Source organism: Pleurotus ostreatus, assembly GCF_014466165.1.
Source record: "Pleurotus ostreatus strain PC9 chromosome Unknown scaffold_3, whole genome shotgun sequence".
Taxonomy (NCBI): Eukaryota; Fungi; Basidiomycota; class Agaricomycetes; order Agaricales; family Pleurotaceae; genus Pleurotus; species Pleurotus ostreatus.
The window spans coordinates 2,236,977-2,249,541 of NW_023503158.1; the positions used below are offsets into that span (position 1 = coordinate 2,236,977).

Below are 12,565 nucleotides of genomic sequence, written 5' to 3' on the forward strand. Positions count from 1 at the left end.
GAAGGCACGCATACTGCTCTTGGCGCCTGAAACACGGTTGTTTGTGCATGTATCATTAGCCGCCCCTTGTCCGAGTCCACTGACGGGTCAACTCAACCAGACCTGCGGCGTGGAAAGGGGATACATTGCAATAGCAAGGTATATATATATATTTATCGAGGACACAAGTTGATTGAATAAAGCGTGTATAGCTAGGTACTAATGCAGGGGCGAAAGCGAAAGCAGAGCAAGAGAGATAACATAAATACAGAGAAGATAGCAAAACAGAGATCATCGACGTCGAAGGCCGAGTCCTCAATGCACTGCAGCCACCTCGGCCGCACTCTCTGCAGCCGCCTCCAAAGCGTGACCACAATTTCCTAGCATGTCGTGTACTTCGGGTTGACCCGTGTAGAACCAAGCACACAACGCCTGCAAATCAATCACTAAGTTATTTACAGAAAGTAGGAACGAATGAACTTACCACCATGGCGTAGAACGAGATCATGACAAACCCTTCCGCCCAGTTCGTCTTCGCATCTGCCGTAACGTAGTTTACCAAGAAGCATGCTCCCAGAAGTATCGCGACTTCAAACATATCTATCACATTGCACAAGATCCTGATTAGGCTTATTCATTCAAGAGGAGCAGCGAAACGTACCGAAGAGTAGGTTAAACGTTCTATCAGTCCACCATGCGAGCAGAACCAAGAATGGCATCCAGAATAAGCTGAATTGGATGCTGAGATCAATGGCTCGGGCTTTTGCGAGCGTCGCTGGTGGAGGTGGATCGATGTTGGGGGAGAACAGCCGCCATAGATACCCAGCAAAGAACACAATCGAAACTGCGCCGTCTGCCGACCACGATACTATGGGCAGAAGGACGAGGCCGAACCACCTTCGAAGTGAAGGGTTTGTGAGCGTGCCAATCCAGCCCATGCTAAGATGTCCCTACTCTTCGTTAATTCGCCCTTGTTCCCTGACGTCTTCTATGCTTTCGACCAACTAGCAAGGTGTTCAACAATAAAAAGGCCGGAGGATAGGTGGCAGACCCACCCACTCGGCCGTAGCTGCCATAATAGCAATAACGACGGTCAACATTAGGAGGCAGACGTATTGGTTCACTTCCGGATCGCCTTCCAAGTACTCTTTTTCCTCTTCGCGCAATGCTTCAGGCGCGTCCGAACGAACTTTCATGGCGTTGTCGTCGCCTGGGGGATTGTGCAAGTATATGCGAGAGGCGACGTAACTGTATCACCCACACGTTAGATGGATATCAGACTTAGAAAGTATCCTGTTGGATAATACACACATGAGAAGCAGAATAATAGCAATGCCACGGCTCATTTGCAAGAATACTTCCCGTGTTTCGTTGCTCACCATACCCGCAGCTGGCGCCTCCACAGATACCGCCACCCCTCTGTCCAAAGCAGAGAAAAATGCAGCTGGGAGCAACAACGAGAGGACCCTAGACATTTACAATGCCCTTCAGCTTCGAATTCTACACAGCTTGTCAGCATGTGGTGGTGGCATGGACTCACCCGATGGTCAGAAGGACGTGATTAAGTTCCGTAATATGGGGATTCAGATCCTGCGAAGTGATACGCGCGCCACCGGTCAGGAACGCTGTCCCGGGTATCAGTAAGAGGTGCAAGATGACCACGCCGACGATCGTGGATTGCAACAACCGAAGTCTTGTAACGGACATAGTTAGTAGCAGATCCACCAATCATACATGAGTGTGAATTTAACTTACTCGCATTTTGTTAGAAGGATGATACCAAGGGTCGCCTCGACCGTACTACAGATGAGGAAATGTGAGCAAGTGGAACAGAATGAGGGTGCAGAATAGCATCCTCACTTATTGAGAGTAATGAGAATGAGGTCCCCGAAATCCTTCCCTACATAGAAACACATCTGCTCGCCCCCATATTCAAGGAGCCGTTCTAGTGGTATGATGGCCAAGAACGCGACTATACGACGCATATCGAAATAATGTGAGCCACTCAAAAGGTCCGGAACCAAACTGTGCACGTACGAACGAACTGCGCCCTATTCGGCCAATGCACGAAGTGGGCTACCCATGCCAATGGGATGAAGACGAAGAATGCATTAAGCCCTGCGGCGCCGCCTCAGTTAGCATTCGGAACCTTTGTGCAGAACCTGATCATGTACAATGGGAAAGCATAATCATCCGCAAACTATGCATGACCCCGATGTCCTTCCTCCCCTTCCTCGTAAACCTATCCCAGAAATCATGCAAGCCCTCAGCGGCGACCTCAGTTCCTATGGTGAAGGCGCTGTGGTGGGTGCTATGCCTCTTTGTCCCCTTTGGGCTTGACGAGTGCGTCTGAGTCTCCGACCTGTCGTGCGGACCAACATCGGTCTGTATACGTCGGGCTTGGCTTTCCGCCTCGTCTAAGTGGTCTTGGGTGTGGGGTACGGGTGGCGGCCCCTGGAGGTTTGCAACGCCGTTGCGCTTGGCTTCCTTGGTACTCATCCTATGGTCGTACTGGTTGGAGGACAAAGGGTGAGGACAGTGCGCCAAGAACACGAGCCACAGTGACAGCGCAGGTCAAATACATTAGTGACGAGGTGATGGAGGGTGATGGGGGTGGTGGTGGTGCGGCGCCATGATCGGTTTTGCCCTGCACCGGTATCAGTTCAACAATATTGTGCTAGAAGTTTGCTTTGAACGTTTGAACGACAAGCATCGAATTCACATCACGATGAACGTATATAAGTAGGGTAATGAATTGACCGAGTTTGGACCCAGCCCAATTGATAGGTATGCTAGTATTTCTACATGTCTACATAAATATAGAGGACGATGCCATCAGGCGAATAACGCTACAGAAGTTTTATTTCTGGTACAACCAATATGTACTCTTTTATCTAACGCAAGTTTAGCCTGTTAAGTACACATTTTCCCTCGCAATAAGTCAAGAATAACTTCGAAGCCACGAATATCATCTCCTGGGAGGGAGGGAAGGACTGGACCGGTGATTGAACGAAGGTGAGGTAAGGATGCCATCAGTTAGTGAGTGATTCTAGGAAATTCTTATACGACCTCCATGCGGCATGGAGGAGGAGAACGAATGCTTGACCCTCTGGACTGTGTTCTCCCGGTTTCGAAGGAGTGTTGAAGGTGAGAGGATCAACCGTGTTTGCGAGCCATCCATCTTCGTCGATGCTGTCTTCAATCAACTTGAGGGCCTTGTTGGCGAAGGGAACTAACGTCGCATTTCTCGAGATCTGGGCCATGCGGTACGTAACGGCGGCCAACAAAGCGGTGGACGAAGTGTCAGCGAACGTGCTTGGATCATCAATAACATTGAACAAAGTGCCGTTGGGTGCCTGTCATTGTCGAAAAGCAACGGTGTTAGTAGGCCGCCGCAGGAATCCCGGATGGGACTAATGTGTGGACGTACCTGATGCGACCATGAGGCCACGAGAATCTCTTGGATCCAGTTCGTGAGGTTCTGACGTTGCTCAACGAAGAGCCTTGCTTGCTTGGAGTGGTCTATCGTTGAGAGCACGCGGAGCATACCGGCAGCAGCCCATGCGTTTCCTGAAAGCCAAGAAGTCAGAACTCCATCGCCAAATACTACGCGATGTGAACAAACGTACCAGTACCCCAATGGGTAGCGTCTTGCCAGTCACCGAGAGCGATGTGTCTCCACAATCCACCTTCGTCCCGAAGTCCGTCGCGATATAGCCGGCACTGATCATATGCTTCCTGGAGAAGGTCTTCGGCTGCCTTGCCACCTTGCAGAGCACCGTAATAGGCAATAAAGGGAGGGACCATGTACACGAAGTCAGCCCTATTAGAGCATCAACATCATGGGTATCATTCCGGAAGCACGAGAAGCTCACCAGAGTTGTACTTGCTCATTCCTATGTGATATGGCTCCTTCCGCAGTCTTTGGTGCTTGCTCGAGGAGATAAACGAGCTGGCCTTGAGCCGCGGCGGCATAGCTATTATCTGACAGGTCTGAACGTGTCCAGTTGGCAAGGAGAACCGCGACACCGACACCTAGGGGCGGTGATCATCAAGCTTCCCGCGAGATGGGGGAGTGAGAGAGAACGTACTGGCAGGATCAGCAGCTGAACCTTCGTTAGCGAATAGCGGGAGCGAATCTGCCGGCTTTTCAGCGACGACCCTTTTAGATTGATGAATTAAGTTTTGGGGTGAGAATCAGACGGAGAAACGATACTTACTTGCGAGCTATCGCCAGAACGTCGGACGCGTTGTTGGTCGCGTTGAGCTGAGCTGGTGGGGGGAAAGCACTCGCATTGAATACGGACAGCGACGGCCATGAAAACTCAGTCAAGGCCTGTGCAGCCGTACCAAGCTCCCAGCTGAGAAAGAGAGAGTAAGGGCGCCATTCATTCGCCACGCGATGTCTACGTACCTGTGGTTTGCAGTCTGCAGCAATCTAGTACGGACACTGGCGAGGGTATTGTTGTTCAATCCATTCTGAACATGGGGTTGCACCAAGGCAGCGGTTGCAGCGAGGGCGGCGATCCAAGAGGGCATCTTTTGGAGACGTGGAAGGATGAGCACGGTCGAGTGGCATTTTGTTCATAGCAGGTATATAACTCAGTCCGACCTCGTGGGACCAAGTATCAGATGAAGGCGCCAAGGTCCTTGTCAAGGAGTAAAATTAGATTCCGTGACACCGATAATGCGAGTGTCGGTGTTCGTGTCACGCCCTTGAAACGGACCCTATAGTGAAACGCGTGTCACACTTGCGACCGAAGCTGTGACACCATCGACAATGCGCACGACGCAATCACAGCACGTTTCTCATTCTCCTCCTCCATCTCCTCCCCATCACAGAGCTTGAGCTGGTCTCGCTCTGCAAATTTCATGAATCCCCACCAAGACTACCACCATCAGCAGGCACTGAATTCCCTCAGCCTAGCCGGCCAATATCCGGGCGACAACATCGGGCGCGCTCCAGTGGCGTCATCTCTGTCTCCCCGCCGAATTACGCGATCCCAGGCGAACCTGGACGATGACAATCACGACCATCCCGAGTCAGTGACCAGCCGGTTTAGCGTTTGCTCCGAGGATGATGACAGGACGGCGTATTCGTCCCGCGCGTCGAGATTCTCACCCAGACGGTGGACGAGAGCCCTTCGCCAGAGCTTTGTCTCGTGGGACAGGGGAAAGCTGGCCATCGGGGACGCGGCGACAAGGGTCGGGGAGAGGAAGAAAGTCAGGACGAACGTGCAGATAACATTGGCGCAGTCACGATCGAGAACTAGGGCATGGTCGAGTGCTTGGAAGGATGCGTCGGCAAGAGTGAGAGCGAGGCTCGCACGGAGCATGGAGATCAGTTGGTTCCACAGTGGACAGGCCATTGTACGCTCTTCCTGTTCGTACGATCACCGCTCCCCCTGTTCCCTTGTTCACCGGTAACCAGGGCTCAGCATACTCCTCGTAGTCCTTCCATTCGCATGGGCTACCCATTTTGGGCGAGACAGAGCGGGGATACCGCTCTCCGCAGTATTTTCATGTGAGTGAAGTTCCCCTTGCGCCATCATAACTCTCATGATATATCCCTTCCTCGTCCGCAGTATGTTTCTTATCAGTCATTCCACTGAACAAACTGATTGAATACGGCGCGTGTCAACTTTCAACCTATTGCCGTCATCGAAGGTGGCTTGGCCAGTTGATCCAAGTGACGTTGAACAAGTGAGTGACATTGTCGCATATGATCACCGTTTCACTGATATCGGGATTATTTTCTGTGCAGTGCGCTAGTCGTGGCACTTTGCATCTCCCTTTTGGTTCATCATGAGTGCGTCAGGCTCAACTTTACTCATCGCAACCCAAATTAACGTCTCTTCTACTACCTTTGGTAGACTGAGATTACTTCAATCCACTATCATAGGTATGTATCACCCAACCATTCTAAACACCCAACCCCAACCCCAACCCACTATTTCATAAGGCATCACTGTCCTTCGTCTCCTTGTCGTTCCTGGGCTCTCTTTGCTCGTCGCTGCAAGCAGATCTACCGTTTCCCCTACCGATAGAGCGCATGAGTACGAACATGATCGACAGGCACGTCAGGGACGCGGCCAGCACCCCTCCGATGGTAGTAGACACGACGAAGAGGATAACGAAGAACACCAGGTCCACCAAACCCTCCTGACTGTTGCGTGCGTCCTGTCCATTCATCCTGTCCGATGTCTGGAAACTGATTCAGGGTCGGTTTCATAGTTCATTGGCTCTTGTCCTGCCTGCCCTCTTCTTTGCAGGTTTAGATAAACGTGCGTTTAATAATCTCAATTTACCTTCTGTCGTAAAATGCACACAATACTACGATAACAGGAGAAATCGCGCCGACCTCGAACACACGCGAAGAGCTGGTCTCGATAAGCCAGGGGATAGCTGTCATCCTTCTTTCCACGTGAGTCCTCTGAGCCCCCCTTATCAGTCATGATTCGATAGGTTCTCCTTGCGTAGATACATTTGTGCGATATTGTTCTTTCATCCTACACATCAGGAGCCTCCTTCTCCTCTGCATCCTCCTGCATCCTCTCCCCCGCCCATCAGCATCCCTCTTCCCTCCACCTCGCACGCCCAACATAATCATAACCTGCTTTTTCAACCGCCGTATCCCATAACGAAAGAACACGAGCATCCCCAACGACGACCGACTGTCCATGTTCAGCCAGAACCGCAAATCAACATCGCGGCATGTATCCTACTCATCCTCGTCTCCCTTATTTCTATGTGTATCACCACTTATTTCGTGCGTTGCTTTCCCGTTGCATGTTGGTTATGAGTAACTGAATGGGGTTTCGGTATGCTGATGTCTAGCTCGTCTCCGCCGTACATGCGATGCATACATCTTCCTCCTCCTCGCTCAGAAGTGTTCGGGTTCAAGCAGAGTACGCCGTCTCGACCTGTTTTTACGGCCGAGCCCTCTTAATGCAATTATTCAAACAGGTTATTGGCCCTCATTGTCCTCCCGATCATCTGCATCGCAGGCGACCTGCTATTATATTTATTCTATTTCTTTCAATGTATCGCTAGCGCATTGTCCTGCAAATTCACCTCCACCACTACCACCGACACCAACACCAATATCACGACTACTACTCACACCTACCCGTCCTCCCACCCAACACCTCCCTCCTCACCTTCGTCACGACTTGCATTGCAACTGACGACCCAATTCCTGCTCTTCTGGACCCCTTGTTTCCTATTTATTTGCTCCCTCATCTCCCTCGCTACGCCTCGATGGGGAACGCCGCCTTCTTCGCTGTTGCTGCTGTTCGATGTTTTTGAGGTAGGGATTCTGTTGGCTGCGTGGTTGTTGGCTAGCTGGTGCTATTGCGCGGGTGAAGACCGTGGGGATGGGCACGGCGAAGGTAGCTGGGATTCGGAGAGGAGGGGTCAGGGGGTTGACGTGAGGAAGGAGTCGAGGAGGGTGAAGAGGGCCCAAGGAGCTTTGATGATCATTTTCTATGTCATGATTGTACGTCCCTCCTTTCGACGCAACGTGCTAACACGCGATATATATGGCTTACTTATTGCGGCTTGGACTATAGGCTATAACTGCATGGTCGTACCCCGGTCAACCAGAGTTCAATCGGTTGCTTTTATCGACTACTACTTCGAATAGTCCGAATACTCGAGATGGAGGGGCTCCTTCCGTCACGTCGTTCGCCTCCACCTTGGAGCCCCTATCGGTGGTACAGACCCACTTACCTCCAACGACGGCCACTGTTCTGCCTCTCGCACCCACGCAGGGAACAGCGCGTGAAGGCGACGGTGACATTGAAGACGACGACGATGAATTTGAGGATGAAGAATATGTAATTGGCGAAGATGAAGATAGCGAATTTGATGATAGACTCGTCGATGTTCTCCGTTTGCTCGTCCACGTAGTTTGAGATTAAGAACGCTTGCATTCAACACGGACACTTGCACACTAAGGAATTTTGTGAGGGTGAAAGGGTAAAAGTCGCGTTGGATAGGTTATGGCAGGTACTTCCTGAATGGAATATGCATTCTTTGACTATTGAATGGCATGAAGTCGCGGCCAAACAGCTTCCTGAGTAGGAAACCAGTCGATAAAAGCATCATGGTCGGGTTCGATGCTTTGCATTGGCAAGATGGTCCTGTGGTTCCTGCGGTCAAGCCTCAGTTGGAGATCCTAGGAGTGCAGTAATCATCACATTTTCTAGAATGGGATCAACCCCGACGAGATTAGTGATTAGTGATTACCAACGAAAGACCCATCTATCTCGCGATGGCAGTCCGACGAGTCGCAGTCGCTAGCCTACAAGGAGAGGTCAAATACACCATCCATTCCAAAACATAAAAGTACTTATTATGGGGAAGTCGGAACCCCACTGAGGCCCTCACAGCGGAGTGTATTATCAACGCTACGTCGCGAGCATATCTATCACGAACGCCTCGTCCCCAAGTCCAAGTTAGTTACATCCCAACCCAACCCATAGTATTGCGCATTTGGCGACCCCATCGTGTTCGTCTCCGCGCTTTAACTTAGCATGCAGACGTCAAGGTAATAGGGGCCACCGGACTTGTCAACTAAACATGTTCTCAACAACACGCCATTCCCATGGACTTGACTCAATACTTGAACGACAAGTAGACGATTCTACTCTGCGCCAACGGTACATCCAATCACCCTCATTCCCTTTCTTCTTGCTTTCGACAATTTACCATTACTTCCGGCACATTCCATTCCTTCCAGCGCCTCCGCTCGACCCCACCAAAATCCGCCTCGTCTGTATCTCTGATACCCACAACAATATAATCCCGCTCCCCGACGTTCCTCTGGGCGACGTGCTCATCCATGCGGGAGATCTAAGTCAATCCGGCTCCGCAGAGGAGTTGCAGAAGACACTGGATTGGCTGCGGTCGCTTCCACACCGACACAAAGTGTTCATTGGTGGGAACCACGACACAGGACTAGCGAATGGCACGCATTCGGCACTGGATATGAGCGACTTGATTTACTTGTGCGACGAGGGAGTCAGCATACGCGTGCGAGGAAGGATGCTTCGAGTATACGGCAGTCCATGGACGCCGCAGCATGGAAACTTCGTATTCCAGTATCCTCGTCACGCTGCGCATGCTCGATGGGCAAAGTTGGTTGATGAGTCCGAGGCGGGGCGCAGGTTGGATGTGCTCGTCACACATGGGCCGCCCAAGGGACACGTAGACCATCTTGGGTATGGATGTGAGGGGCTTCTGGACGGAATATGGCGAGTCAAACCCAAGGCGATGATATGTGGCCATATTCACGCTGGTCGCGGTATGGAGCTTTTGAGATGGGATGAAGGACAGCGGATGTGGGAGAATGCTGTGAGGGCGGGGAATAGAGTAGGTTGGTTGAGCATGGTGGCTACTATCTGGAGATTGGTATATGCGTGGTTGACGCAGAGGGGCAAGGACGGGTCGGATGCATGCTATATTGTCAACTGTGCTGTGGTGGGTGGAGCGAGGGATGACCTTCTCCGGCCCGCTGTCGTCTTGGATGTGTAGTCGATGGCGGGGATTGAACCATGCACATCTCTCATTGAATCTACCACCACCAATGGGCCAGGAGCCAGCAGCAGAACCCCTTCCTCCGTTCGTCTCACAACTCATCCCCCGCGACGGGAAGATCCAAGTGATCCGACAGCACCCCACACGTCGTCAAATGTCTTGGCGACACTCTGAGCACCGCCCCCCTCTCATCCAACGCCTCCTTTCTTTCCGCCTCAACGCATACCTCCCAGACACGCCAGCAGCCTCCTTTTACCGCCTCTACCAGTTCCTCGTCATCGACTGGACGATCCAATTCCGCAACGAGCTGGAATACTTCTGGGGGCAACTCGCCGATTTACCGGACCCCTGTCCGCCGGGAGACGAGTATTCGGAGGAGGCGAAGATAAGAAAGGCAGTTATGGCGGGGCTGACTTGTGTCATGGAGCAAGCATACAATAGGTTGATCTCCAAGGGCCTTCCGCGCGACGCACCTGCCGTCGTCCAGGATTGGGAAGAACTCAAGGCCCGACCACGAATACTAGAGAAAATACCAAAGTGGGCCGAAGATTTGGAACCTCTTGACACCGTTGTCGAGATACCAGACAGGTTTGGGACAATGCCCGCAGACAAGGAGGTACCCGAGTCGTTTGCGAGATATGGTGTTAGGATCGCCGAACCACATTGGGTGTTTGTGTAATATGTCATAGTGTAAACGTACTGTTCGATAGCTATACTTACTCTTGACATTTTGAAGCAACACCCTGATCCAACCTCGTCAAGTGTGGTGTTCTAATGCCCAAGCAGGTGTCCTTACCTGAAAAGGCCTACCTCTATTCCCGACGAAGGACACGTTCAGATCGCTCATCTTTGGCGTGGACATTCGAACGTAGTAAGCGATCATCATCCATGGATGTGAAGATACGGGGAGTCAAACCCAGGGTGATGATCCACGGGCACATCCACGCTGGTCGCAGCACGAGAGATAGCGGAAGTAGGAGAATGTTGTCAGTGCGAGGTATAGTGGCATGCACCTATTTTTCATGAAGGGTGCAATCAGCACCCACAATAGGATACGTAATGACATATATAAATATATACATATATTGTCCAATATCGGGTGTCAGATCGTCAACTCATACAAAGAGCACCAAAACCCCGACTATCGAAAAGAACGCGGCCGTGCCCCATTCGGGGAGTAGCGCGAGTCCACCGGACGAAGCACCAGGAATGGGGAGGAAACGCGACGAGTCAGCTTGTTGCTGTTCTTTATTTTGCTGTCCATGGGATGAGTATCAGATATCAGAGATTAGATATGCGGATGCGGATGCGAGCGCATCGCGGCGGCGGCGATGCAGGGGACACGGACGACACGCAAAACCGACGTATCCACGCACCTTAAACGCAACCAAGCCAACGATAACCCCCAGCCCAAAGAACACGAACGCCTGTACGAGCCAAATAACGCCCCAGACGCGCGAAGGACAGCAACCGCATATATCGGCGAAGGCGGAAGCGTCGGAAGTGTTTACTTTGCGGGCTATTGTGTCGTCTATTACGTCCCAGAGGACGTACATGCAACTCATTACGCCGATGAAGAGGACCTGTGGGGGGGAGGGGGAGAGGGGAGGAGAAGGGGGATTGTAGAACGCGGCGCACGTGAAGCGTGGGTGAGTGGGGGGAGGGGAGAGTAAGTGGGTGGGTGAGTGGGGGAGGAGGGGAGACGTACGAGATAACGTAGGGCGATACCACCAGCAACGAACCAAAATAAGACGATGATACCCGACATCCCAAGGATCAAAAGCCACGTCCTACCCACCATCCACACCAAAATCACTCAGTCACTCCCCAAAAACATAGAAAACAAAACAACAGACACGTACAACCAATTCCGACGAGCCCACCACAACGTCAACAGGAAAAACGCAGCAAGGACTATTGAGGCTACTTTGCTTGCGTTGGTGTTGAAGCCGCAGGCTATGAGGCATGCGCCGATGAATGAGGAGCCGAGGTAGCCTGCTGGGAGGGTTATCCAGGGGATGCCGCCGGACATTCGGGTTGCTCCGCCTTCATCGGCTGCGGATGATGATGTTGGGTGTTAGGTGCGATGGAATGGAAGGGAGGGAGGAGGACGTACGATCGAGTTCGATGGAGTGGATTGTGGCGCATGTCAAGACGCCTGCAAAGGCATGGCTCATCTATGTATTCAGCGAGTGAGTGCCTCGCCATCTATATATACAAACGCATACCTCATGGAAACCCACGGTCAACAATCTACATATATATCAGCGGACGGGCTATCCAAAGGTGAACGCAGAGGATATTACTTGAATGGGTAAACTTGATCGAAATCATGAACCATTTCAAGCAGTGAATATAACGAGGTACTTACTGACGACCTTGAGGTACGGGACATGCCTACACCGTACAAATAAATCCATATGTCAGCAACAATCGAAATCAACGATCCACTCAACGACCAACAACCAGAACAGCAAAGATATCGCTATACGCACCACAAAATAGCAATAGCAACAATATAAACGCCAGCAACAATGAGCGTATCCCTCTGCGTTTCATTCGGCGTGACTCTGGTTTTGAAATCGCGGATGAAGATGTTTGAGGCATTAGTCGTGAAATCGTGGGATGTTGGGTCAGGGTGGTAGGGCATGGTTCGCGTCTGGGTTGTAGTTGTGGTAGAAGGAGAAGGAGAAGGGGGAGAAGCGAAGAGCAAGGCAGAGCATTGGACAACGAAATCAACACGCTGCCCAAATTGAGAACTGCGCCGCGGCTGGGGCCGAATATTGCGTGACGCGTGACGTGATGTTGTTTGCCAGGTTTACGTTTACTTCCAACTTGCGTAGAGTATCGCCATCTTTCACCGCGGATGGAGCGAGTCACAGAATCTCGCTGATTCTCTATCATACTAATTTTTATGTGCAGGACATTCGCGAGCTGAGGCCTGGCTTTGCACATGTCATCATTTATCAAACACAAATACATTCATTTCATTCCATTCACAACTCTTTCATACTAGCCCCCTTTCTTTGTTTCTTAACTTCGCTAA

General features: G+C 51.4%; 6 protein-coding genes across 6 annotated transcripts; 3 read left to right on the forward strand and 3 right to left on the reverse strand.

Moving 5' to 3' along the window:
* Positions 1 to 294: 294 nt before the first annotated feature.
* Positions 295 to 2,478, reverse strand: PC9H_005325 (uncharacterized protein; the record flags this gene model as incomplete). Its single annotated transcript, XM_036774900.1, has 11 exons — positions 295 to 411; positions 464 to 579; positions 641 to 876; positions 934 to 983; positions 1,035 to 1,227; positions 1,291 to 1,446; positions 1,520 to 1,672; positions 1,735 to 1,779; positions 1,840 to 1,951; positions 2,017 to 2,097; positions 2,154 to 2,478. 11 exons carry the CDS (start codon positions 2,476 to 2,478, stop codon positions 295 to 297), a joined length of 1,584 nt encoding a protein of 527 aa, XP_036633402.1.
* A 533-nt stretch (positions 2,479 to 3,011) lies between these two features.
* PC9H_005326 (uncharacterized protein) lies at positions 3,012 to 4,518 on the reverse strand (the record flags this gene model as incomplete). Its single annotated transcript, XM_036774901.1, has 7 exons — positions 3,012 to 3,335; positions 3,410 to 3,549; positions 3,609 to 3,802; positions 3,855 to 4,014; positions 4,071 to 4,141; positions 4,200 to 4,340; positions 4,394 to 4,518. The coding sequence occupies 7 exons, from the start codon at positions 4,516 to 4,518 to the stop codon at positions 3,012 to 3,014; spliced, it is 1,155 nt and encodes a 384-aa protein (XP_036633403.1).
* Positions 4,519 to 5,444: 926 nt separating this feature from the next.
* On the forward strand, positions 5,445 to 7,895 carry PC9H_005327 (uncharacterized protein; the record flags this gene model as incomplete). The annotated part of the gene is made up of 9 exons (XM_036774902.1): positions 5,445 to 5,503; positions 5,744 to 5,788; positions 5,853 to 5,881; positions 5,942 to 6,152; positions 6,214 to 6,403; positions 6,500 to 6,748; positions 6,817 to 6,887; positions 6,946 to 7,477; positions 7,551 to 7,895. 9 exons carry the CDS (start codon positions 5,445 to 5,447, stop codon positions 7,893 to 7,895), a joined length of 1,731 nt encoding a protein of 576 aa, XP_036633404.1.
* Positions 7,896 to 8,562: 667 nt separating this feature from the next.
* Positions 8,563 to 9,516, forward strand: PC9H_005328 (uncharacterized protein; the record flags this gene model as incomplete). The annotated part of the gene is made up of 1 exon (XM_036774903.1): positions 8,563 to 9,516. One exon carries the CDS (start codon positions 8,563 to 8,565, stop codon positions 9,514 to 9,516), a length of 954 nt encoding a protein of 317 aa, XP_036633405.1.
* A 52-nt stretch (positions 9,517 to 9,568) lies between these two features.
* On the forward strand, positions 9,569 to 10,198 carry PC9H_005329 (uncharacterized protein; the record flags this gene model as incomplete). The annotated part of the gene is made up of 1 exon (XM_036774904.1): positions 9,569 to 10,198. The coding sequence occupies one exon, from the start codon at positions 9,569 to 9,571 to the stop codon at positions 10,196 to 10,198; it is 630 nt and encodes a 209-aa protein (XP_036633406.1).
* A 436-nt stretch (positions 10,199 to 10,634) lies between these two features.
* Positions 10,635 to 12,169, reverse strand: PC9H_005330 (uncharacterized protein; the record flags this gene model as incomplete). The annotated part of the gene is made up of 9 exons (XM_036774905.1): positions 10,635 to 10,775; positions 10,896 to 11,102; positions 11,228 to 11,309; positions 11,382 to 11,574; positions 11,636 to 11,696; positions 11,748 to 11,772; positions 11,826 to 11,838; positions 11,891 to 11,916; positions 12,015 to 12,169. The coding sequence occupies 9 exons, from the start codon at positions 12,167 to 12,169 to the stop codon at positions 10,635 to 10,637; spliced, it is 903 nt and encodes a 300-aa protein (XP_036633407.1).
* Between the last annotated feature and the right edge of the window lie 396 nt (positions 12,170 to 12,565).